The sequence below is a fragment of the Tubulanus polymorphus genome, chromosome 9 (assembly GCF_964204645.1).
Source record: "Tubulanus polymorphus chromosome 9, tnTubPoly1.2, whole genome shotgun sequence".
Taxonomy (NCBI): Eukaryota; Metazoa; Nemertea; class Palaeonemertea; order Tubulaniformes; family Tubulanidae; genus Tubulanus; species Tubulanus polymorphus.
In genome coordinates this window covers 13,601,489-13,626,806 of record NC_134033.1, presented here as the reverse complement: position 1 = coordinate 13,626,806, position 25,318 = coordinate 13,601,489, and the positions used below count along the sequence as shown (strand labels likewise).

General features: G+C 38.1%; 3 protein-coding genes across 4 annotated transcripts in view; 2 read left to right on the top strand and 1 right to left on the bottom strand.

Moving 5' to 3' along the window:
- The first annotated feature begins 1,007 nt into the window (after positions 1-1,007).
- LOC141911035 (integrator complex subunit 6-like) lies at positions 1,008-10,374 on the top strand. Its single transcript, XM_074801983.1, has 18 exons — positions 1,008-1,240; positions 1,343-1,423; positions 2,118-2,267; positions 2,542-2,631; positions 3,374-3,563; positions 3,843-3,965; positions 4,049-4,081; positions 4,197-4,408; positions 4,614-4,766; positions 5,105-5,237; positions 5,332-5,426; positions 5,543-5,736; positions 6,128-6,271; positions 6,552-6,792; positions 7,633-7,744; positions 7,988-8,074; positions 8,562-8,804; positions 9,163-10,374. Exons 1-18 carry the CDS (start codon positions 1,130-1,132, stop codon positions 9,429-9,431), a joined length of 2,661 nt encoding a protein of 886 aa, XP_074658084.1. The 5' UTR covers positions 1,008-1,129; the 3' UTR covers positions 9,432-10,374.
- A 431-nt stretch (positions 10,375-10,805) lies between these two features.
- LOC141910877 (cell division cycle protein 20 homolog) lies at positions 10,806-17,807 on the top strand. The gene is made up of 11 exons (XM_074801740.1): positions 10,806-10,842; positions 11,476-11,632; positions 11,730-11,889; positions 12,359-12,561; positions 13,102-13,230; positions 13,428-13,624; positions 13,783-13,877; positions 15,603-15,828; positions 16,250-16,375; positions 16,563-16,680; positions 16,873-17,807. The coding sequence occupies exons 2-11, from the start codon at positions 11,527-11,529 to the stop codon at positions 17,052-17,054; spliced, it is 1,542 nt and encodes a 513-aa protein (XP_074657841.1). The 5' UTR covers positions 10,806-10,842; positions 11,476-11,526; the 3' UTR covers positions 17,055-17,807.
- Positions 17,808-18,585: 778 nt separating this feature from the next.
- LOC141910707 (diacylglycerol kinase delta-like) overlaps positions 18,586-25,318 on the bottom strand; it is a 29,529-nt gene continuing 22,796 nt past the window's right edge. For both annotated transcript variants that reach the window (XM_074801440.1, XM_074801441.1), the window contains exons 22-28: positions 24,957-25,099; positions 24,763-24,874; positions 23,212-23,307; positions 22,849-22,956; positions 22,298-22,430; positions 21,976-22,115; positions 18,586-21,702 (exon numbers count right to left, since the gene is read on the bottom strand). In XM_074801440.1, coding sequence (XP_074657541.1) covers positions 21,616-21,702; positions 21,976-22,115; positions 22,298-22,430; positions 22,849-22,956; positions 23,212-23,307; positions 24,763-24,874; positions 24,957-25,099 — 819 coding nt within the window. In that variant the 3' untranslated portion in view covers positions 18,586-21,615. The remainder of the gene's footprint in view (positions 21,703-21,975; positions 22,116-22,297; positions 22,431-22,848; positions 22,957-23,211; positions 23,308-24,762; positions 24,875-24,956; positions 25,100-25,318) is intronic.

The following is a 25,318-nucleotide window of genomic DNA, read 5'->3' as shown; positions in this document are numbered from 1 at the left end:
TGCGATAATTTCCATTCATCACTGTGACCATCGCCTGGAAGAGCGATATATTTGTTCACACTCGATCCACTGGTATTCGCCGATGTTGTCGGAAGCGATCATTCTCTCCTATTACTTTTTTAACAATGCGATTTTGCTCCTTTTGCTCCTATTCGTGATTAATGGTCGATGAATGAAAATGAGGAATTAACGTTTCAGTCTGGAATACCAAAATTGACACGTTAACCATAGCACCCTGACGATAGCAGTACTGGGAACGAAGCTCAGTCCGGTACCTTTATACGGTAACAATATCCGTATGTTAACGTTATGATAATATTTGAGGTTAATACTCGATGGTGGAAGGCAAAATGTGTAATACATATATTTGATATAATAATAACACCTGGTTGTTCAATAAATATAGATATTTATGCAACACGACACTACAGTCATCTAGTCTCATGTTTATCAGGCAAACGAAACTCATTCTTTATGCATATACGTTAAACTTCAGAAACGGTCTAAACCAAGCTGTTCGCATTATACCCGGCCACTGGGTTCATCGCCCAGGTCACATCCACACTCAGTCATATTTTTTTCAAAAACTACGTATTGATATGTTCAGTCGTGATTAAGAATACAGTGAGCTTATCCACAAGAGGCAAACAAGAGAGACCCAAACACAGAATGGATAAACCAGGAAAAAGAGAATTTGGAGGAAATGTTTTTATTCGATCCGCACAGATTAAGCTGTAATGTTCACCCCATTCGTGAAACCGGATTTCGCGCCAAGCTGCGCACAAAAACAAGGGAGCATTTATTGTGCTTGAAATATTTTGGTCGATACTAAGTGCATTGGGTCTGAATTATCTGAATGCGCCCGTAACAGGGAGCATAACTAGTTTTATGAAACTCTGTTGAGCTGAAGCGCTCAATGAAATACAAATATCTAATGCTCCCGGGCTGTCGAGTAATGGCGGACTGATCACATGACCGCGGCTTGTGGCGTGTTAGCCGCTGAGAAAGGTGGCTAGACAATGGCTACCTGAGAGGAACTAGGGGACTTTACGAGCCCCGTGTGGGCTCCCTAGGCGTTTAAAAACTCTATTTTTACGTTCAATCGAAAGCAAAAACTCTCCTTGTCAAAATGACTATCATTTTATTCCTGTTGGATACGAGTGCGTCGATGAATCAGCGGACGTATTTGGGTACATCGTATTTAGACACGGCCAAGGCGGCTGTTGAAACGTTCATGAAGGTAAATAAACCCGATATAACTTAAAAATTCATGAGTCGATTTTCGAAATAGCTTTATTCATCGGTTAAAATGGTTATAATCTTCGTTTTCGTCGGTTTTTAGTTTCGGGCCAGGGACCAACTGAACAGCAGATGGGATCGTTATATGCTGTTGACGTTCGAAGATCCGCCATTGAATGTGAAGGTACTGCGAAAAATCTTAAATTCCGCGTCGTAAATTCGGGATTTATTCCTTTATTTATTTATGAGCGCGGTTATTTTCTTTACGAATACGAGCTCGCATATCCGTTTGTTAGTTCGGTGCGTAAATTAGTCGGTTATTCCCGCAGAAATGGTGCGATTAACGCCGATAACCGAAGAGCTCTCCTTTTGCAGTACTATTCACTGTGCGCCATATTTGACACTCGCCTAATAGCGCTGTGCATTCGGGGTAATCTATCATACATACTAATGTATAGGAAAGGAAGTATCGATTTTTCGAAATGACAAGATTAACCCTTTTCATTTCAAACTTCAGCGATTATGCGTTTTGCTCCTCGATAATTTTCAACGTTTGTTAACATTGTTACCACCCTGTAATTAGATATTCTGAACTGTGAAATGAATGGTAGGCCTACTGTATTCATTACATAGATGAAATTAATGAAAACTACAAAAACAATTTTTTCAGTGATATGAAAAACTAAGTTTAAAATTCGTGTAATTCCCAATATTTTTAATTAATGAATTGAATTCATTTTTAAACTAAAAACAAAGCCATCATTTTAATTTCTTAATGACATTTAACTAAAATATTTCCTTCTAGGCCTTAATACTACATGGTAATTTTGGTTAAAATTAGGCCTAGTGGGTTGATTATAAATAAATCTAATATTCAGGCTGGCTGGAAAGAAAGTCATGCTGCATTTACGAATGAATTGAAAAATCTTCAAGCAGTTGGTCTGACGAACCTCGGCGCTTCACTGAAACATGCTTTCGACCTGCTCAATGTCAATAGGATGCAGTCTGGTATTGACACATATGGACAGGTAGGGATGATTAAACATTACCCAGAGTAACATGGAATCACTTTGGAACATCCACAACCAGCAAAGTAAAATGAACTGCTTGCTTTTGGTTCCTACGAGTGATATGGAAAAAGGGAATTTTCTATTGCAATTAGACAGGTTTTGAAAATGTTTAAACACAAGAAAAATGAAAATCTGAAGTAAACATCACACAAAAAATGTTGAAATTCTTGGGACAGAAAGCTTTTAATTGTTCATTAGGGTCCTGAGTGATTTCATTTTTTTTTTCTTGTAGGGAAGATGTCCGTATTTCCTGGAGCCGGCTGTAATAATCTGTATTACTGATGGTAGAAAACTGACCGGAATGAATGGTGTGCAGGCCGAGGTAGGAAGAATTATCTTACACATTAACAGGGACCATTATGAATAAGATAGAAACCCACTATTTACAAATTAAGAGAATTTTAAAATCGAGAATTGACGATGATCTCTAGGGTGAGATCCAAACGTCTTGTATTTTATATTTTAGATTGTTTGAATAAATAGATTCTCGATTTTAAAATTCTTTTAATTTGTACATAGTGGGTTTTTATCTTATTATCCGTTCACCACGTTCGAGTGTGCTTATTGTTCTACTATTATGAAATCTTATCGAGCCTCTTGGAAACTGTGCAGCTTTATATCAATTAATGATTGATGATTTCATGTACAGGGGCTGCAGCTGCTCAAAAGTCAAAAGGTGCTTTGAGTTTATCATTTTGTATTTGACATAGTGACAATTAGAATTTCGTTGTTACCATGATATTTTAACCAAATTTTGAACAACTGGACCCAGGGTCTGATACTCTAACCACTAGCCCGAGATTGATGACCAGCTAAGATTGAAAGGGGGCCCATTTTCGCTGCAGGAGGCTCAAGTTGGCTGAGTGGTTCAAGCCACTGGCTGCCGGTCTCATCAATCTAGGGTTCATGGGATCGAATCTTGGTGGTGACATTCATAATCCCTTAAATAACGCATACTACGTAGCTATCAATGTTTACAAAGATTATTGTAATGGTTTTTACGGTGTCGAAAAACGTTACATCACGGGTGGTGGATTAATGAAGCATGTTTTGTTGATTTCCAGTTGAATTTACCAATGCATACTCCAGTTCCCGGCAGTGAACTAACGAAGGAACCGTTCCGTTGGGACCAACGATTGTTCGGTCTCGTCCTGAGAATACCTGCGGTGCCGCCACCTGAAGTCAGTATGCAGCAAACATTTATTCCGTCTGCCGAAGATTCACCGATCGACGCAATGTGTGAAGTAACCGGAGGTCAGTCCAGTAAAAAAAAAACTACTGTGCCATTTCCTTCTTGCTTTAGTTTATCTAATTGTGCCCAGTGCCCAATTCCAGTCAAGAATAGAGACAAATCTAGCACAAGAAACTTAGGCCCTTTTTTAGACTGGGTGATTTGAACTCTCGAAGATTTGCATTAAATATTTTCTTGTTCATAGTTTAATTTTCTGTATAACCTAAGATTTTACATTTTCATTGGAAAATTTACTCAAACAAAAGGTACAAATATTTAACGATAAATGTTTTTATTCGTAGGGCGTTCGTATTTAGTCACCCATCAGCGTCAGTTGTTGCAGTGTTTGGAATCGTTAGTACAAAAGGCACAACCCGGGGTTGTTATACATTTTGAAAAAATGGGTCCAGATCCTCCGTCAGAGGGTGAGTTCGCAGAAACCGCTCGCAGTAATCAACATAACCAGAAATTTCGATGAAAAACGATTTAAACCTATGTTGTTTTTCAGGAGGTATGATTAATCAAGATTCCGATGTTAAAGGTGAGAGATAAAAGATTTCAGGGACAAAATTTTGATCGATTATCCGAGTTGCTCGTCGTGTTGGGCGCATATATTTCTGATTCTAAAATATTTTCGCATTTCTATCTATTCATAGAAAATCAGGACATGAATCTACTCGACGTTCCTCAACAAACTATGATCGGCGATAAAACGTCGAGTCGGTGTAGCACGCCAACGCCGACTAACACGGCATGGCATAGCTGTCGAAAACTCATCTACGTTCAACGATCGGCGGTCAAAGGTTACGCGATCGGTCATTGGCCGATTCCCGAATCATTCTGGCCCGATCCTAATACGCATAAATTGGTAAGTAACATTATCATCAATGTTTCTGAAATAGATTCAACTTGTTACTGATAGCGCTTTTCAGAGGTTTACAGCTGTTCTTGCTGGCTACATACATGATGCTTTATAGTCAGAATTGCGTTGAAAATAAGCTAGATTTTACGTATGTGCTCGATACAGAAATACGGTGTGGAAAACGATTTGATTTTTGTATTTCTATTTACAGCCACCGCGTAACGCTCATCCGTGCGTACGGTTCTCTTGTACGCCGTGTGAACCGATGGCTACTGAGAATTTCCCGTTCGATAAATATCAGTTAGAACCGTCGCCGTTGACGCAGTACATACTAGAACGGCGTAATCCGAACATGTGCTGGCAGGTGAGTAGTGTGACGTACAGTCAACCCCTGATATACTGCCACCCCCTGTCTAACACTAGGTACTTTCAGAAATTTCTATATTGGAGCAAAATAGTCAAAATTTATTCCTGATATACCGCCATAGGCTCTATACTGCTAAAATCTTAATCGCAGATGTGAGTAGTATATCAGGGTTTGAATGTAATTCAGTTTCCAGTTATGCAATTGATTAGATTTGACTCCCAACTCATAAAAACCAACCTCGCAACTGCCTTTATCTAAGATCTCCTTTATGCTTTCTTTAATACGTCACCAAATATTCCGTGAATTTGAAGAAATGTGAATCGAATGATTTTCAGGTTTTTATGCCGAATAGTTCTAAGATCAGCGAACGAGGTCACGCGTTCGGGTATTTGAAAGCTAGCACGGATTTATGTAACGTGAATCTGTTCGTGATGCCTTACAACTATAACACGTTATTACCGCTGTTAGGTGAGTTATGCAAGTTTGAGATAAGAGTTTAGATAAGACTCATTCTTCATTCATGGAGACGACAATTCATTCTGGTTGCGTAAATTTATTTCAGATGAACTGTTTTCAATACACAAGTGCAAGCCTTCACCGGCTTGGAGACAAAAATTCGATAACTTTCTCAAATCAATGCCTTCTTATTATGCAAAGGTAATTATTGAATTGTTTAAAACCACTAACGATGACCCGGCAATCCGACTGCGGCAATCGGGGATCCACCAGGTGGTGTTAGTTGATTCTATTTGTTTTGTTTACTTCTATGGCAGACGCTGAAATTAGCGTTGGAAAAACAGGGTGCCCGGAACTTGGTACCGGACAATCTGGAGAACAATTTGAGCTACAGCTTGATATCGTATTTGAAAAAGTTGAAGAATCAGGCGAAAGTGGAATACGATCGAATCGTATCATCGGTTGGACAGAAAATAAATCATTCCGTCGAAGGCATCAAAGTGCAATCCAGGTTCGTTTCATAAGTCTTCAGTGGAATATCAGAAAATAAATGACAGGGTGGCGCCACTGACCTGAAAACTCGGGGAAGCAGGACAATCTAGAAATGATCAGGAAATCTCCGGGATTTTGACATCAAAAACCTGGAAAATTGTGCAATTTGGATAGTGCTTTTAACGGTGTGTTTCTAAATCAATATGTGATTCGATGAAAAATGAATGAAAATGAGACTTTAAAACCTAGAGATTTCTCTCATTCACTCGGGGAATTTTGTGTGTTATGACATGGAAAAATCCGGCAAAACGCAGGGGATTTGTAAATGGGCGTAAAGTGGCCACTTTTGAGAGGATTGTTTGGCTGAATTTGGCAATCTATAATGGTTTTTCGGCGCGATCTATTTTCAGGGGAAAAACGTCCATTTTACAACGAAAAGATTTGTTGCAAATCATACAGAACGGCGATGTATCGATGTTGCGACAAGAGATCAACGAATTCAGTAATTTTACGTTAGCCATTACGGATCCTACGATTAAACCTCAAGTATACAGGTTCGTTTGTCGAAATCATGCCGTTATTTTGATCATTTATTACTGACGTATGAAAGGCGGTCAGTTGAGGTGTGCACTGATCTAAGGACACTGTTCTAAGGGGGGGAGTTTAAGTATGGTCCATATACATATCAACTAGGAGATAGTAGCCTGATGTACATACCAGGTACACAATAGGGGAGGGGAATCAAGATTTTATGTTAAGCGGTACATGATATAAATGAATGATCCCTAAGCTTTCAGCATTTTGAAGAAATTGTCTTTGTTCATTAATCTCCAGGAATCCGTTTGATATTCCGCGACACATGTTGTTGGATCAGATCGCGAGGATGCGGGCGAATCTACTGCAGCCGTCGCCGTCGGGAACGAAACTCGTCGACGACGACCAGCTTCACAGTATACCCGTACACGAGATGGGTAACTATCAGGAATACCTGAAAAACTTTGTTATGCCTCTACGCGAAATAGACACGCAACCCGTCCGTCAACACATGTTCGGTAATCCATTCAAAGTCAACAAAGTAAGTCGAGTTCATTATGTTTAGCTGAATATTCACTACATTCTGAGATTTTAAAGAATCGAGATTTGTGGATACAGGAATTTGTAGCTCAATTTGTAGCTCATTTAAAAGCTCTTGAGGATGTTTAACTGTGGTTTTGAATCTTAACTCACAACTGTGGAACTGGGTCCAGAGTCAAGTTAAACCCACACAACTGTGGAACTGGGTCCAGAGTCAAGTTAAACCCACACAACTGTGGAACTAGGTCCAGGATCTAATTAACCCACACAACTGTGGAACTGGGCCAGAGTCAAGTTAAACCCACACAACTGTGGAACTGGGTCCAGGATCTAATTAACCCACACAACTGTGGAACTGGCTCCAGAGTCAAGTTAAACCCACACAACTGTGGAACCGGGTCCAGGATCTAATTAACCCACACAACTGTGGAACTGGGCCAGAGTTAACTGTAACTGACAATTGTGTAACATAATGTTCCTGATGTGTGGTATGGTATACATGTATCTATCGTGTTGCAGAATTAACTGTGGTTTTAAATCTTAACTCACAACTGTGGAACTGGGTCAAGAGTCAAGTTAAACCCACACAACTGTGGAACTGGGTCCAGAGTCAAGTTAAACCCACACAACTGTGGAACTGGGTCCAGAGTCAAGTTAAACCCACACAACTGTGGAACTGGGTCCAGAGTCAAGTTAAACCCACACAACTGTGGAACTGGGTCCAGGATCTAATTAACCCACACAACTGTGGAACTGGGCCAGAGTTAACTGTAACTGACAATTGTGTAACATAATGTTCCTGATTTGTGGTATGGTAATACATGTATCTATCGTATTGCAGAATTTAATGATTGATGAAGCAGATGAAGCGATGTTGAATCCGCAGAAAAATAAACGCACGTCAAATCTCGATTCGGGCGGTAGTTCTCCGATACCTCATAAACGAAAACCGGGTAAGTGATTAATCTCTTCAGGTATCATCGCGTATTTACTCAAAAGCAGACATTTCTGGTATTAAATCATTGTCTCTGGCAACATATGCCAAGGGGACATGAAATTTAATTCATAGTTAGTCCCTGCTCTGATTCAAGCCTGAATACCAGTTAGTCTTATTGAATAAGGAACTATGACAGACTGAACATTGGATTACTCACTCTGAGTCTTACTGGTTTTGATTGATGTTTTGTTTCTTGTAGGTCCTCTGCCGAAGAATTTCCAATGGCGACCGGGTTCACCATTCTCCACACCTCCCGCATCACCCGCCCCATCAGTGGATCTAACCTGTAAGCTAATATAATTGAATCGATCAAATTGATCTGTGCGGAGTAGCCTATAATAAGTAACTAGCGTAAAGACAAATCATACTTTAAAGGTTGAAAGGTTAGATTTATCTAGAGAACCGGTACTATTATATAGTAGCTTCTACTAGTAATTTCATTGCGTTGACTAATGAAGCTACTCTGTATGCACTAGTAGTGAAAGCTCGTACTCTAAATAAATCTATTTACCCGGTTACCTTTTAAGTTCTGGGCTGCAGTAACTCAAAAATATATGATAACCGGCGAATAAATACCATAAGTAACAATGAACTTTTAATTGTCACTATGTTCACTATCTACTGGTTAATTTTAATCAACTTTTGAGTAACTGCAGCCGCCCTGTTTGTCGGTATGTTCACTGATTTACGGCTCCTTCGCAACTTTAATCAATCAGTAAAGTCTTTTTCTTTTCAAAATATTATTATAATATATAAATTATTTGATTCTTAAGCTGATGACGATCTCAGCGATATCGGTGACAACGACAACAAAATGGACGTCGACGACATGAGTAACCATAGCAACCATTTATCGCCGTCCGATGACCCGGATGTTATGTTGGTTATCGACGAGGCGTTGGCGCCATCTGTGAACAATCGTCACGACATACAACGGCAGAAGTTGTTGGTCGTGCAGGATCATAATACCAAAGTGAAAATACAAGTTTGCAAAGAAATTCGAAAACCAGGGCGAAGTAAGTTTGTTAAGGGTTTTCCCCTGAGTGAATTGTTTTACACAGTTTTCACAGATCGGGCAATACCAGATTTATTTTTCCTGAATTGAAAATCAAGGAACTACGATTTATTTCTTGACAATAAGGGAGAAGTCAGAAAATTTGAATTTTGTAGTCTTTTTCTTGCTGGTAACGAGTGGCACTAGGAACCTCTTGATAAGAAACAGTGATCTTATAGTTTAATCGGGGAATTTTTGGTTTTGGTCAAGGGTCAGAGCAAATACGGGAAATTTTAGGTTTGGATTCGCTGATCTGTAAGAACCCTATGTTGAATATATTCAGTTTATTTTTCATTAATAAATGAAATTGTTTCTTTCAGAATATGATAAAGTTTTCGACGCGTTGGAGTTAGTTCAGGGAACGACTGAAATTCGCACTGCGTTCGTGCGCGATGTTATTTTCGAAGCGTCGCGCTTCAAAAAACATAAACTCGTCGAATTGTTGAAACAGTACGAGAAAAACGTCGTCCGTAAAACGGGTCAGCGCCGAGGCGGCGGTGGCGCCACTGTAGGGGAAAATAACGAACGACAAAACAATAATCACTTGAACAATCGCGCCGCGACGACTGTGTTATCACCGGCTAGGTGAAACCTGGCATACAGCTAAGCTGGTGCTTTCAATGCAGTGTTAGCCTACCCCCCTGTGATAACTACAACAGTGCTATGCTATTGAGTTTGTTCGTTCCGAAATAGTCAGATTATTGTTGTCACGAAATTGGCGTAGGGTTTTCTGAAAATGAGCAATTTAGACACTAAAGTTCTTCACATGATTCTGGAGTGGATGAAAAAGGCCGAGTCCTCATCAGTCAAATTAAACTGAATTGTAAACGTTTTATTATCAAATTTCAATCTCTACAAGATTCCTGTTATCACTCTATTTGGCCGAAAAGGCTAACATCGCTTTGAAGAGAAGCTACGCGGATAATTAATCCTTAGCCTATACACCTGAGAAAATAATGCATTTTTGAATACCAAAAATATAGAAATCAGTTATTGGTATTTTCGGAGGTGTTTCAGGGTTAGGATTAATACAGTAGAACTCACTTAATTTCGGATGACAAGCGCCTGCCCAGATTTCTCAGAATTAAATAAAATCTGGATTGAAAAATCCGAATTAAGCGAGTTTTACTGTAACTTTGGTTTGTTAATTGTGATATTGAATCTAAATGGCAGCTCTTATCGTTGCATACAGATAAGTCTAGAGTTGTTTTTTTTTTCTGGGTCGTACCCACGCTACGAACGATCTGTAAGACTTTTCTTCACCAGATCGATGTTTTTAGCTTTTGATTATTCTGTATAGGTTCAGTTTTAGCAGTCTTTTGTTTATTAGGATATGTTGTAACGGTTTGACTTCGTACCAGAATCTGACAAACGTTAGCAGCAGATAGTTGAAGCACGCACCGAGTTCCTATCCACTTATCTTTCACATGCATTTCTTATTTTCATTTCGTGAAATTTCTCTGTTACGTGAATATGGACAATTTGTGATTTTCGCTGTACAGATGTAAATATATGAATATTGTTTGTACTATAAAGAAATTAAACTATTTTCATTAATTTCTCTAGTCGGTCTCTTTGTATTCTTTGCCCCTTCACAAGGAATCCCACTGACGTTGAGCTGTTTAAAAAAATGATTGCTTGTGTGGAATTCGAAGCAAATCTTGTCTGGCAACAATTGAGTCTGGCGCATATGCCAGTCTGTAATTTGCTTGTTCCTTATATTGGGAGATGAATTTTCAATAAGTAACGGAATAAGGAACAAGTAATGAACGTCACTGGGGTTGTAAACAACGGAGATGCGCAATTTTGTTAGTTGGAAGCTCTTATCGTGAACCCGCATGAACAGGCCGCGAAGTATTAATTGCACCCGAAGCGTAATATGGGATTCGAACCCACTCTCAATGTATGGCATTAGCTTGTCAAACGATTCCGTTCACAAACATCAACCAAAAATTGCGCGAAATTCATTTCCTGATTCGTGTCAAACAAAATTAAAAGCTGTAAGTAATCTTTCGGCTTTGTGTTTGAATTGCGACGTAAACTGTCGCTCAAACTCTATCAGGTAGCTTTTAATGAAGGCCCATTATTATTTACAAAAAGGTCAAGAACGGGAGTTCCATCAACTCAAAAATACGAATTTGATAACCGGCCTGCTATGGCTATGATGATTATGATGAGCTAAAAATAGAATAGGCGTTCATTTCTGCATATTTATTATCATCAGGGAGGTCTAGGGATTCAAAATCAGTAACTTTTGACCAAAAAACTTACTATTTCTAAAATTTTGATGGTTTGGGCCCTAAATCGCGTGTAAATTCGCCGATTCGTGACGATGATCGACGCCATAATACTAATAGGCCTATTGGATGTCAATCTATTCTAAGTTTCTAACCCTTCATTGAAATGTCATGATATTGAAAGTCTGCAAAAACCATGTTTTCAAACAAAACCGCCTCTTAAAATGAGGTGTATATTTCCAAAGTGTAGCTGCTGATTTAAAGATGTTCTGTTTTGGATTACCGATCCGTCCGGCAAAATTGAATTTTTTTGATCAAATCGAATATTTTAGTAATGATGGCCTATACCCAATAATCTAAAGTATTTTCTTGTATCTTCTCTTGTTTTGTGTAAAGTTTTCCCGTGTCGCTGCACCCCTCCATCCCGTGCTCTTAAGACAGGCGAAAATGTCGCATTTCAACTTTGAAAATACGTTGAATGAACTGGTGAAGTTGGACGCTCCGATTGAACGTGGTCCGATGATGAGATGGCAACGGAAAGCTCTCGAAACAGGTCAGTCGTTAATGATGGGCAGGCAGTGTTTATTAGAATGAAACGTCGAGAATTGAGAACTTTGAATAAAGTTTATGATTCTCGTTGATACGCGCAGGTCGTCAAGCGTTGTCACCCCTAAAGCTACACTCCGGTTCAGTGTTGAGAACTCCGGCCGTTCAAGGCAAAGACACGAAAACTCCAAATAAAAACTCATCTCTGAGTAAAACTCCGAACAAGAAAACTCCCAGCACTCCTCTGTCTAACACGGCTGATAGGTCTGTATAGAGTAATTAAACAATTCAGTAAAACATGTTTATCTCATCTGGTTTTCACAACCTAAGGGTGCATATTTGTCATAGTGAGTTTTGTTGGGCAGCCATGTTTTCTCGAAGGGTCTATTAATTAATCAGAAATTTGATAATGCCATAGGCCTAGGGGGATTTATGGAGAGATATTTTCTGTGGCCGGTTCCACAGTCATGGCCTGGACTTAAGACCAGCCTAAATCCATCTTTGGTCTACAGCCAATCTAATAACGTAACACCAATATTGAGACCTAAGTCCCCTTTTGGACCTTAGCCTCGACTGTGGAACTGGGACTGAGTCGTAAGATAAAAGTTTCAAAAATTTGATTATCTCATAGGAGGATTTATGAAAAGCAGTCATATTTTCCGGGTCTTTAGATAAAAGTTAGTACAAATATCATAGTGCGATGTTGACTGTATTCGGTCGTTGATTGTTATAGATTTATTCCGAACCGAGGCACGACCGATGTCGATATGGCTCATTATAAAATGATGAATCAAGAGAACGAACTTGTACCGGACGGCGGCGGCGACCAATCGGATAACCCGGATTATCAGAAAAAACTATCCGATGCTCTCGGTAAAAATCCTCAAGATTCGAAAGTGTTGTCGTTCACGAATAAAGTTCCGCGCGGAGCTGAAGGTACAGTTTCTATTTTAGACTCATCGTTAATTCATTCACCGCTGAATCCACCTGCATTTGTTATTGTCACTTATTTGTAGCACGTTGCTGTTTATTTGGGTCAACTTTACAAAGTCCAGGTACATCGTATTTTTCCCGATCAGATTCGTTGATTTCGCTAAAATTGTTCAGTTGATTTTTGTTGTAGTTTTTTCCGTTTTTTTTTTCTTCTATTATTCGTGAATTTTGAATACTTTGATTTTGTGAAGTTGACTCGAACTGGTTTTAAGTGTTGCTGTACGGTCAGACTTGCGTAATTGGGACGATAATTATGTTGATGATATATTCAAATAACGACTTAGTCTTAGTAAATTGAATTATACAAATATAGACAAAAAGAATAGTGATGACTCAAGCAATGTGACGACTTATCTGTTGATGACTCGAACGAGTTTGAATTTGTGATGACGGGCCTAAAGTGGCCATCCTGTGAAAATATACCAATAAGTGCACCTTACTGCTTCAAACCATGCTGAAAACGAATTGTTTTCTCAATTTCAGGTTATATGAACAATCTGAAGGTGTTGTACAGTTCTGGAAAGACGAACGCGCAAAAAGCGACTGTCACGAGACACATTCCACAGGTTCCTGATCGAATTCTCGATGCTCCTGAGCTGGTAGACGATTACTGTAAGTAGCAAATACAATTCATTACGTTCCAATCAGTTCCATGCTGTATGGAGGAAAAAAGCGTATTTACACTTAATTGCAAAAACAGAAAATAAAAGTATTTTAAAACATTAGAAATTGTCATTTACAACCCTTACGCCCCCTAGTGTCTAGGAATCGGCTAATCCATCGATGGAGTCTTTTTGTTGATGTTTTAGATTTGAATTTGTTGGATTGGTCGTGTAATAATCATATAGCCGTATCGCTCGGTCCTGCGGTTTATGTGTGGAACGCCACCAGTGGTAATATCGTAGAACTAATGGAACTCACCGCTCAGGACGAGTATATATCCAGCATCAAGTGGATTAAAGAGGGTAATATTGTCGCCGTGGCAACCAGCAGCGGTGAAGTTCAGGTGAATAGCAAGAAATTTACCTTCACATCTGAAAAACAATAATTGACCTTAATTCATAAATCAAAATCTTTATTTTTGATTACCTCGGATGTCAAATTGAATTTACAATACTGTATTTTGAAATGAAAACTTCGAAAGTTTCGTTCACATATTTCTAGTTATGGGATGTTGGACAGCAGAAGAAAATGCGCACAATGGCCAGCCACTCGGCGCGAGTCGGATCATTGTCGTGGAACGCTCATATCTTATCCAGGTTAGTACATCGGTTCACCTGTAGAGGGCATTATCATAGATCACAGGTTTGTTCAATTTAACGGAAACACATCACAGTATTTTGCTGCTGATAGAGGTTTAAGACAAGGTGAAAATTTATCACCTATCCTATTTTCCTTATTCTTAAACGATATTGAAGACTTTTTTGCTACGCGCGGTAAACCAACTTTGTCGTATATTGAAAAGCTTAATGTGAATTGTGACCCAGAACTAGGGACTTTACTTAACTTATTCATTATCCTTTATGCGGATGACACAGTCATTCTTGCTGAAGATGAGGAATCTCTCCAGTCACATTTGGATACATTATTTGAATATTGCGCCGACAACGGCCTCACGGTGAATGTTGATAAAACTAAAATATTAGTCTTCGCTCGATGTAAAAGTAGGATTAAGCGTATTTCAAAATTCATGTTCGGTAATCAGGAGTTAGAGTTAGTTGAGGATTATGTGTATCTCGGAGTGAAATTCAATTGGAACGGTAGTTTCGCTAAAGCAAAAAAATTTCTCTATGATAAAGCTATGAAAGCTATGTATTCTATTATTCAAAAGGGCAGACGTTTGAAACTTCCAGTAGATGTAATGTTTAAACTATTTGACATGTGCGTCGCTCCTATCGCGTTGTACGGTTGCGAAATCTGGGGATATGAAAACCTTGACTTATTAGAAAACCTCCACTGTTTATTTTGTAAAATTATCATGAAAGTTACAAAATATTCCCATAACCTTCAAGTATTAGCGGAGTTAGGACGTTATCCTATGTATATAAGCGTAAAGCGTAGAATGATTAATTTTTGGGTCAAAACGATAGAGTGCAAACAAAGTAAACTTAGTTCAATTCTCTATAAGATATCTTATAATTTATATCTGAATGATAGGTTTAAGAGCCCCTGGCTGTTATTTATTAAGAAGACTTTTGATGACTGTGGCCTTTCGTATATATGGACACAACAATCTATGGTAAACTCTAGGACTTCTCCAAAACAATTACACCGTTTACTCCGTGATCAGCATGTGCAAGAGACAGAATTTAGGCTAAATAATAACCCGTTATACATTAATTTTAGACAATATAAGAAGGATATCAAATTTGAAAACTATATAAATCGGCTTGATGACGACTTAGTGACCAGCTTATTCCAGTTCAGGATTGGGTCTTATCTCCTACCTGTAAATAAATTGTCAAATCTCCATCTACCGAGAACCGATAGATTATGCCCCACCTGTAACGTTTTAGGCGACGAACTACATTTCATTTTTGACTGTAAATTACTTACCGTATTCCGTGAAAGCTACCTAAATTCAAATACCTTTCGGAATCTTGATGTTTTAAAAAATCCAACTTTTAAACTTGCTAAATTTATCAAATTAGGTCTGGATGTATATAGATCCCTCCGGTAGTGTGTGTAAATAGTATGTTGTATATAACGTTTGTTATGTTTCAAAGTGCTTTTATCTACTGTTTTTGTAAATAATTGTAAATACTGTATCTTTTCCTCCATATACCATGGAAATGGTTGGAGTGTAATAAATATTCGTATTCGTATTCGTATTCGTATTCGTATTCGGTTTAAGTACATCAGTTCGCCTGTAGAGGGCATTGTCAAGGAATGCAGGTTTTGGAAAAATTCCTTTAATTTTCACTGTCTATTTTTGTCTGATTTTACCGAAATGACAAATTTACTGAATTTATTTCATTTTTCAGTGGATCAAGAACCGGTAAAATACATCACCACGACGTCAGAGTGCAGGATCATCACATAGGAACGCTGACCAGTCATACGCAGGAAGTGTGCGGTCTGGCGTGGTCTCCCGACGGGCGCCACCTAGCGAGTGGAGCTAACGATAATCAGTTGTGTATCTGGGACGCGACGATGTCACGTGAAATTCATCCTGTACATACATTCACCGAACACCAAGCAGCAGTCCGAGTAAGTTACAGCGACACCTAGTGAGAGACGGGTGATTTAACTATGTTTGAGGTTTTCACAAAGTCCGTTATAGCGCTGCCATCCATTTTAATACCACTGCTCACTCAACACCAGCATTTTTCAGAGTACAAATTTGGTCAATCAAACTCAAATTCGATGAAAATACTCTTCATATCGCCATGTTTTTCATTGGTCCAAACAGTTGCATTATTTAGGACTTGTACTGTATTTCTTTTTCTGTATTTGGTGCACTAAATAAGCCACTTTTTAGTGTATATCATTTGACATTTCATTTGGTGTCAACTAGGTTTGAGGTTTCTTTCTGGAGAGGTTATCAGAGGCTGTAGAGGCCAGTACATGAGGGATAAACTAGGATTTAAACCTACAATACCAGTTGATGATATTCTGTCGTTATTTTTAGGCTCTAGCTTGGTGTCCGTGGCAATCGTCATTGTTGGCTAGCGGAGGCGGTACGGCTGACAGAAATATTCGATTTTTTAATATATCTACTGGATTTTGTTTAAACAGTGTTGACACTGGATCACAGGTAAACTACATGTACTGTGTTTGTTAATATAACATAGAGGTTATGCGCGTATGTCACACATATTGTTCACATGCCGCCATCAATTGTGACTTATGACTACTTTTAGCTGCTGGCCCTTGAAGGTCAGTGTGAAGCACTATGACATAAAGTGCATGGAAATGTTAAAAATGCTGTGTCCTGTTTCTAGGTGTGTTCGATTCTATGGTCATCGCAGTACAGAGAACTGGTTTCTGGACACGGTTTCTCTCGAAATCAGTTGACGATGTGGAAATATCCGGCGATGTCGGTCGTCTCGGAACTATTCGGTAAGTCGTCAAAAACTCTGAACTACACAATCAAATCATGATCAGTTTAATCTGGATTACGAAGGCCCCATTTTCCATTGCGAAAATCGAAAAATCACCCACGAAATACGAAGTAACTGTGGGAACCATGTCTTCAGTATTTGAAGAAAAGTAACCGTTATTTATTATGTTTTGGTTTCAATTTTTCTAAAGGTCACACAGCGCGAGTGTTGTGTTTATGTTTGTCACCAGATGGCAGCACCGTAGCGAGCGCGGCGGCCGATGAAACGATTCGCTTGTGGAAATGTTTTGCGTGCGATAAACCGAAAAAGATAACGACGAAGAAAAAATCGGACTCAACGACGAGCAGTTCGTTAACGTCAAAAATGCGTTAATTATCAATAAATCGCTGGGTCTCCTACGATTCCTTCATTCTTTTAAGACCCTTAAACAGAAAATGCTTTTAAAGGTGCTTGAAACTCCTTAAATTTGAGCAAAAAGCCTTAAACTCCTTAAAAACTCCTTCAATTTTAAAAAAATGAGCAATTATTAATGTTTGTACCTATACAGTAAACTAAGCTACACCCAAATCATTACAGTCAAGACCAGGATTTTTTTTACACAATTAGGCAGTTGCTGCATTAAGAACTGAGTCTAGGTTATGTTTCAGGATAAAAATTTGCTTACAAAAACCACTGAATTACCAGTTTACTGAGATATAAGGTACTACCGATTTAGGAGGAGTCGACAGTAATAAGGATATGAAAGTGATGCAGACACTTCCTCAAAACTTTCTCGTTGAAAGCTCCTTATATTCAAGGCATGACCGATCTGTAGGGACCCTGATGATTGATAAGTTGTTGAGTTGCTATCGATTTCTATTTTGAATGATTAGTTTCAAATCTGGAGCGAAGTGAATAAAAAATCAACCTCGTGTAGTTTTGAAAACATTTTCTTCTATGATAATATTTGCTAGGTCAGTGTCATAGTCTTAATTAAGCTAATCTTTTGGGTGAATTTAATGTTTGATTATTTCTAAATGTATTTCGGGCTCAGATTGCCTAGCTGCTGATTCAGCGATAGATTTATTTTAGTAAAGTACCGTTTACTAATGCAATAATTAATTGTATAAAATCACTGCCAACCCTTTTTTCAGAACCTTATATTTATTTTTCATTGAAATAAAAGTAAATGAAGAAATAGTCTTTTTCATTCTTTAATTTGTACAGGATGTTTGCCAGATATTTGAATTCATTGAGGAACTTGACAGGAATGAATCGTCACTCCTATACTTTCAGCATCAGGACCACACAGGATTGGAACCATTTAGACTGAATTTGAACCCAGGGCAACCTTATGTAAATGACATTGTGTAGTAATTTAAATTACGAAAAATCCCGCTAGCCTGGTGGCAGCACTGTACGGTCCCCTAGCGGGATTTCTGTGAACTAATATAATATTGAGCACTACTGTTTAACTTTAGTTCGAGGAAATCCCGCTTGAGCACCGTACGGTGCTGCCACTAGCAATAGTGTTACTTCTGTGAACTAAAGCTCAATCCCTTGTTTAATAGCCCTAATCCTAATTACAGTAACATTGTTATTTCCAATGGATATCTTAAATGAAATGAATGTCTTTAAAAAATACAATTCCTTATTTAAATCCTTTATTCAGTAGACCATGCATTACCCGCATGCATAATCCAATAGACCAGATTCAAACCTGGGATCCTGCTGTTCATTCAGCATTTTGAACCAGATCCGGATTCAGTAAGAGTTGGTTCAAACCTAGGACTCGCAAATAATCTAAATTTTATCGAGTTTGTGACAATGAGAGTTAAGTATCCTACGGGATAAACAAGGATCCAAAATATCTCAATTTCAGCATCACACACAGACAATCACAACTGTTTTAAACTATCACCGAGGTATTTTATTGAAACAATTCAAATAGAAATAGACAAAGATAAATGACATCATCGGGGTAGGTAGACATAGGAATAACACAATGTACATTGGTTATCTTAATAAGAATCAAAATTACATCAATATATAATAATAATAATAATATATCTGATATTCATAATATAGTAAAATATATAACCTGCGTGTCGGTAGCGTGCATCTGATTAGGAATGCTCCAAGCAAGCGTCAGGAAGGACTGTACTGCATAAATACTAAACATGTATGTACTATACGATACTTTTGCGCACAAATCACACGATGGCAATTCAGTGGGTTGAAATTCAGGGAGGGATCGGTCATGGAATATCAGGGTCTACTACAAGTACAAATTGCTTTCAATACGTAAATTGTGTACAGGCTATGATGATTTTTCAGACGAAGTTACGATAAATTGCAAAACCGCGACAAAAATACGCATTAAGTAACTTGCAGAAAATAGACCACTTTGCCATTACATTTCTTTTCAATATTGACTTCTTTTGCAATACATCTAGAGGCTCAAAGCTCAATGTGATGCCCTAGACCTTGAAATAACAATTTCACTAGTCAAAATGCTTAATTTTGATTTTACTTAAAGTAATTCCATGAATCTATTGCAAAGGTTTTATCTATAGGCCTACATGCATATATTGAGTCATATGAAGAATGTATCATGTACATTCCAAAATTATCATAAACCGGTAATAATAATCAATAATGTGTAAACGTGTGTATATTTATTACATCGACGTAATGTATAGTTTGATTGTCACGATGATTTGGATTTGAAGCCACACATTTAAACAGGAGCTACGTATTGCAAGACCATTTAACAGTACATAAATACATAGAAAACAAATACAAAAAGCAATTCAACAAGGGAGTTTTAGTTACACATACAAATACCATATTTCTTGATAGTTGATATAGTGATTCATTTTAGGAACTTTAGATTGTGTGCATGATACAAATATAAAAATCACGACAAATTTATGTATAATTTCCAACTAGGATAGTGAAAACCGTCCGTGCTAAATATTGACAATAGTAAACATCAAATGCTTGGTTTTATACACCAACAACTAAGAGACACGCCTCCTCATTCCATCGAGATAAATAATCATTACAACCAGTTCGCTAACATCATAATACCCATTAAATCGAGTGATCTTAAGGGTTTTTACATCTGGCCATCAGCCCACACGTCTAGAATAGATACACGAAATGTAAACCAAATACAGTCGAACCCCAGTACAACAATTCAGCTAGTATGAAATTTTCTGCATTCCAGAATCATTTTTAAAGTTTTACAATGGACCCGACTACCACTATATACTTAAAATAGTACGGTGAACCTTGCCTTACACTTGACCAACTCAGACTTGACTAAGTCGGACAAAAATGAAATAATTTTTCTGACTCAGACTTTGCTTATATAGTACCAATTTTGCTGCGGTCCCTGTTTGTCCAAGTAAAGGCGTGGTTTACTGTAGTACATACTCTCAGAGCTTAATTACTCATAGAATTTCAAGGTAGTCAAGTCTGGAATACAACGAAACCACAATTGTACCGTAATTCCACTGTATGAAGAACATCCATCACAGCACGTCATATTTTCAAAAAAACCTCCGTTTTCAAACTCTTCGAACAGAATACGGATTAAATATAATGTAATAATAGCCAGCCGGCTCTTTCATACCGGGGTAAATGGAAACCTCAGTCAATGAGTCAGTGCAAATATACCGGGTTATCGTTTCCCTTCCATAAACAGTTAATGTGCAGTTGACCCCTTTTTACTACCCCCGGTAAGTATATTTACAAATCATTTCCGAAAACCAGTGACTTTTTAACAAAGATTAAACCTGTTTGGAAAGACTGAATTTTCCTCAAACATCTAGTTCCAACACAACCTAGTATTTCGACGAGAGTTCATGTTATATATATCACATTTGCATCATATACTTTCTCAAGACCAGCTTAAAACAGCACACAATAAGCTCTCCAACAAATGACAAATATGTTGAATATCCTCTTTCCCGATTGAAGAAATTTTGTTACAATCTTGCGGTTATGTTCTCAGTCGAATTAGCTCGAAACGTCGACAACTCAGTTTGATATATACTCATATCGCGTAATGCCTTATCCAATTAGAAAAATAGTCGAGACGTAGCACCAAAAAAAATACAACTACAGTCGGAACCTCGTTTACAGCGAACTTCATCCGACCAGAAAATATGTTTGTCATAACCGATAGTTCGTTATATCCAGTATGAAATCAATCAAAACATCTTGACTTGGGACAAAATTCTATATTTGTTATATGCGATGAATCGTTGTATGCGAGTTTGTTGTAACGAGGTTCCGCCGTATTCATAAAACTGAGTACCAGTAAATAGATACAACTGCGTTCGTACACAAAATATTCCTTTAAATGCAAACGACGACAAAAATGTCTACAATGATGAGAAAATAAACGTTATTATGATCAAAAAACCGCCGGTAGAATACGTATAATAATTATTGCGTATTCGTCGATAATAAGTACACAGAGTTTAAGATCACACTCGATGAGTAAAGGCCACGAAATACATGTACGGATAGTCACATGATATTGCTTTGAATAATATCTATAGTACGTTAACAATGTTCGTCCATTAGAACATTGATTTCATCAGAGCTGCTCGGACGTTCGAGAACAATTTTGATGCGTCCTCTTCGCGTATAACTCGAGAATCTATATATCGTGGGGGGAAGCTGCAGGCTCTGGGATTTGTTTCGGCGAGGCATTCGCAAGCCCTACTTAAAAATATACATTATTGCAACTTCTGAACATTGTTAATCGGGGTTATTGGTGTGACACCTCACTGCGGCGACTTGCACCTTGTTTTCAGTTTAAGATACTGACGTATCCGGGACAAAGTTGAGCATTTTGCTAATGAATTCTGATTCGGAAATTATCATATTCTCGTTTTCAATTGCTGTGAATTGCATACGGATAGCGGATCTCGACTTATCATTCACTCGTTTGAACCTGCTTGTTGAGTTCTTTGATAGCCTGTTGTAGCCGCTTTAAATGACCAACCTTACTTATTCCCATATCCTACCGAAAAAAATGAAATAACAATATAAGCCTAAGAAGTGAAGAAGCATTCAACTGAGAGACACAATATATTCGGATTTCGGAAACGGTGAACTAAATAATTTTCAAGAAATGCAGACTACCAGGGGCCGGTTGCTCTAAAGTTGGTTAGAGTTAACCAGTGGATAGTTGATATGGTGACAAGTGAAATTTCATTGTTATCATGGTATTCAACGGCCGGTTATCTTTAACCAACTTTTGAGCAACTGGCCCCAGCGTGTTAAACCTACACACCTTTAAATCACGACGTTCAAGGCTCAGTAATTCCGGTCCTCGTATATCATTGCGTATAAACATCTCTTTATATTCGGACATGGACAGGAAATCGAGCCACTGACCGACATCTTCGGCATTCCATTCATTCACATTGAACGCTGTAATAAAACAAATCGCCGATGAAAAATTTCCAGAAAAATCTACCGGTCACAGGACTGAATCGCTACGGTCATCGGGTTTAAAAACTCGAGATATAATATTCGAAAGCCTAGTTTTCCAAAAGTAGAGATCGCAGCCCCAATTTCAGCATACCCCACTGATGTAAACATGATTGACTTACACTGAGCCTGTGACGCATGTTTGTCTCTTTCTCGATTATCTTTATGTTTTCCTTTAATCAGTTTGGTCATAATCCTGAATCGACCGTGATGTCCGCCGTGTTTACGCTTAGTCGGATCGCTGTTATATATAAACTGAAACACAATGTGATATGATTGAAACAAATTGAATAATATTTGATGTCAATCTGCAGCCTGGAACAACCCCCTCTGACAATCAGAATTTATTACACAAAGCCTCGATGATCGAAGTGTGCTGATAAATGTCTAAAAGGCAAATGCAGGGCGGCCACTTTTATTTGACATCCTTGTTCCCTGACTTTTCTCTGACTATTCCCTGACATGGACGTTTTTTTCCCTGACTTGATCAAAAACGTAACACATAGATGGAAACTGTTCGATTTTATGCGCGATCTAGCAATCTCAACAAATTTTCCTGAATTTCCCTGATATTTAGCTTTTTTTGTAACAAAATTCCCTGACTTTTTCAAAGAAAATAAATGTCCCTGATTTGCGGGTTAGTGGCCACTCCGATATGATTAAGTAAGCTTACTTCGTAATCACTCGGTTGTAGACCTGGTATCTCATTCACTCGTTTTAATTCAACCTCAACGTTTGCTAGAGCAGCGCTCATTTTCTCTTCCAGATCCTCACGTAATCGCTGCAACAAACAAACAAACATCTATGACGGATAAACAGAAGTATTCCCAGTGATGACGACAGTCACCAAAATATTGCAAATTCCGAAGGATGAGTGTCAAATTAACAGGATTGAGCAACCTCTGTCTTGACGAAAAGGGCAACCTCAATGGAAAGGCAGGTCCCCCAGACCACCCCCTTAATCGACTCCTGGACGGGAATGCAAATAATTTCAAAGTCAAAGTTGCCAATGTATCATCAATCTGTTGTAACTTACTACTGCGCTGGCTTTCTCTGAGAGGAAGACACTAGCTTCGTGATGTAGCGCCTTAATCGCATTTATCAAGTCTGTAACGTGACTGCGTGGTACAACCTAGAAAATAACATAGAATGCACTAAGATGAATTCATCTGATAAATATCGATCTATTGATTGAATAAAGCTGGTTTATACGATTACAAAGAATACTACGAATGTCACTCTGTATGTTAGTATAGGGGTAACATGTAAAGGTAAAGTCAATTTACTCAAACGAAATAAATTCAGAATCCAAGCACTGCAAAATGATGAAAAACATAATACAGGTAACCGGTAAAAGAAATGCTGTAATTGTTCAAAAATAATTCACACAAAAAAGGAAAAGAAATCCCGTAGAAAAGCACATTAATCAGAATCAACTTCATCCCTGAAAAGCTGTAAAATAAATCAAACTACAGACACAAAATTGGAAACAAAAATCTGATTAGGTAATAACAGATATATATCGGGCTTTAGAGTAGGAATATTCTCGAAATTCAACTCAGAATTTGAATGAAAATAAGACACCTCCATCCAGTTCCACTTTTGAGATTTGACCCAGTTAACTCAATGAGAATAAACTGTAATGCACAGCTCACGAATTTTTAAGAAATAGTCTTTCCTGGTCAAAATAAAAAGAACAAAAATTCATAGTTAAGAGTCTCGCACATGTTGACAACACACACTGTAACATGCCTCTTTAGATTTTCCCGCGTCGCAATTTTGATTCGTCTAAAATCAAAATACGTGAAACATAATAGAAATACATAAACAGTCTGTCTACACAAATATGTTTGAATACATTTACAGTCAAAGTCCGTTATAACGCTGCCATCCTTCTTAATGCCACTGCTACACTAAACGCCAACACTTTCCAGAGAACAGATTTGCTCGATCAATGTGACTCGAATTCAATGAAAATACAGTAAAACTCGCTTAATTCGGATTTTGACTTAATGCAGATGAAATATTTGGTCCAACTTGGAACCGTGTTAACTATTATTCATAATTTGGAGAAATCTAGCCAGTCCCTAATCATCCGAATTAGGCGAGTTCTACTGTATAGTTCTTCATAATGCTGCCAAATTCATAATAACGCAATGTTTTTCATTCGTCCCAACAGCTAGTGGCGTTATTAAGGACTTTAACCGTATATATATACACTACTGAAAATACGCAGTCCAAATAAACACAGTCTCATCTACTACATCATCATCGTTTATTCATTAGTTTAATACCGGTACTTTCTCTTTTAACGCTTTTCAATCAAATCAAGTAAACATGTTTTGAGTAATGTACATAGTTTCATACCATTTCATTTTAGAAAATGCGTGCAATATTAATAGGGAGTTCGCCGTACGTCTACCGAAGCTATTAATATGCAGTTCCTTTCATACTATTCTAACTTCAAATTACTAATGGTTAGTAAATAGGCAATTAATTGAATGAATTTTCCCAGCTCAATGTACAACGTGTCGGAAATAAAATGGCAACGGAGATACAAGCGGGAGATACAATCAACAGAACTTACCTCGGATAGTTTTCCGGCCGGATAGAGTTTATCTAACGAACTAGACGCTTGAGTTGACAGTTGGAATAACTCCTGTTCGACTGAACTGTGGCTGATCGAAGCCACTTTTACGCTAGAAAACAATCATCAAACGACGTATTTTTCAACGAATCATAAACGGTCTTAAAATAACATCAGAGAAATAAAATCGTTACCTTTTGATCAAATTTGCAGCTGCCTCGACGAACTCCAGTAATACAACGATCTCATCTTCCGAAATGTAAGTCGGTATGCTCACTGGAGACACTGGTCGTTCCTTTTGTTTCTCCGACCATGATTTTAATGTCGTTTCAAAACTCTGGAAATAAAGACACAATCAATGATGAACCTCAAAACTTGGCTTTAAGCTGAAGGGTATAGCAGGGCAGCCACTTTCATTTGACTGGCTTTTCCCCTGACTATTCCCTAAAATGCACATTGTTCTCCCTGACTTGATCTGCTAAGAATCCAATCGATAAACGCAGTCAAATATGTTAAACATAGATGGAAACTGATTTTACACGTGATCTATCTAGCA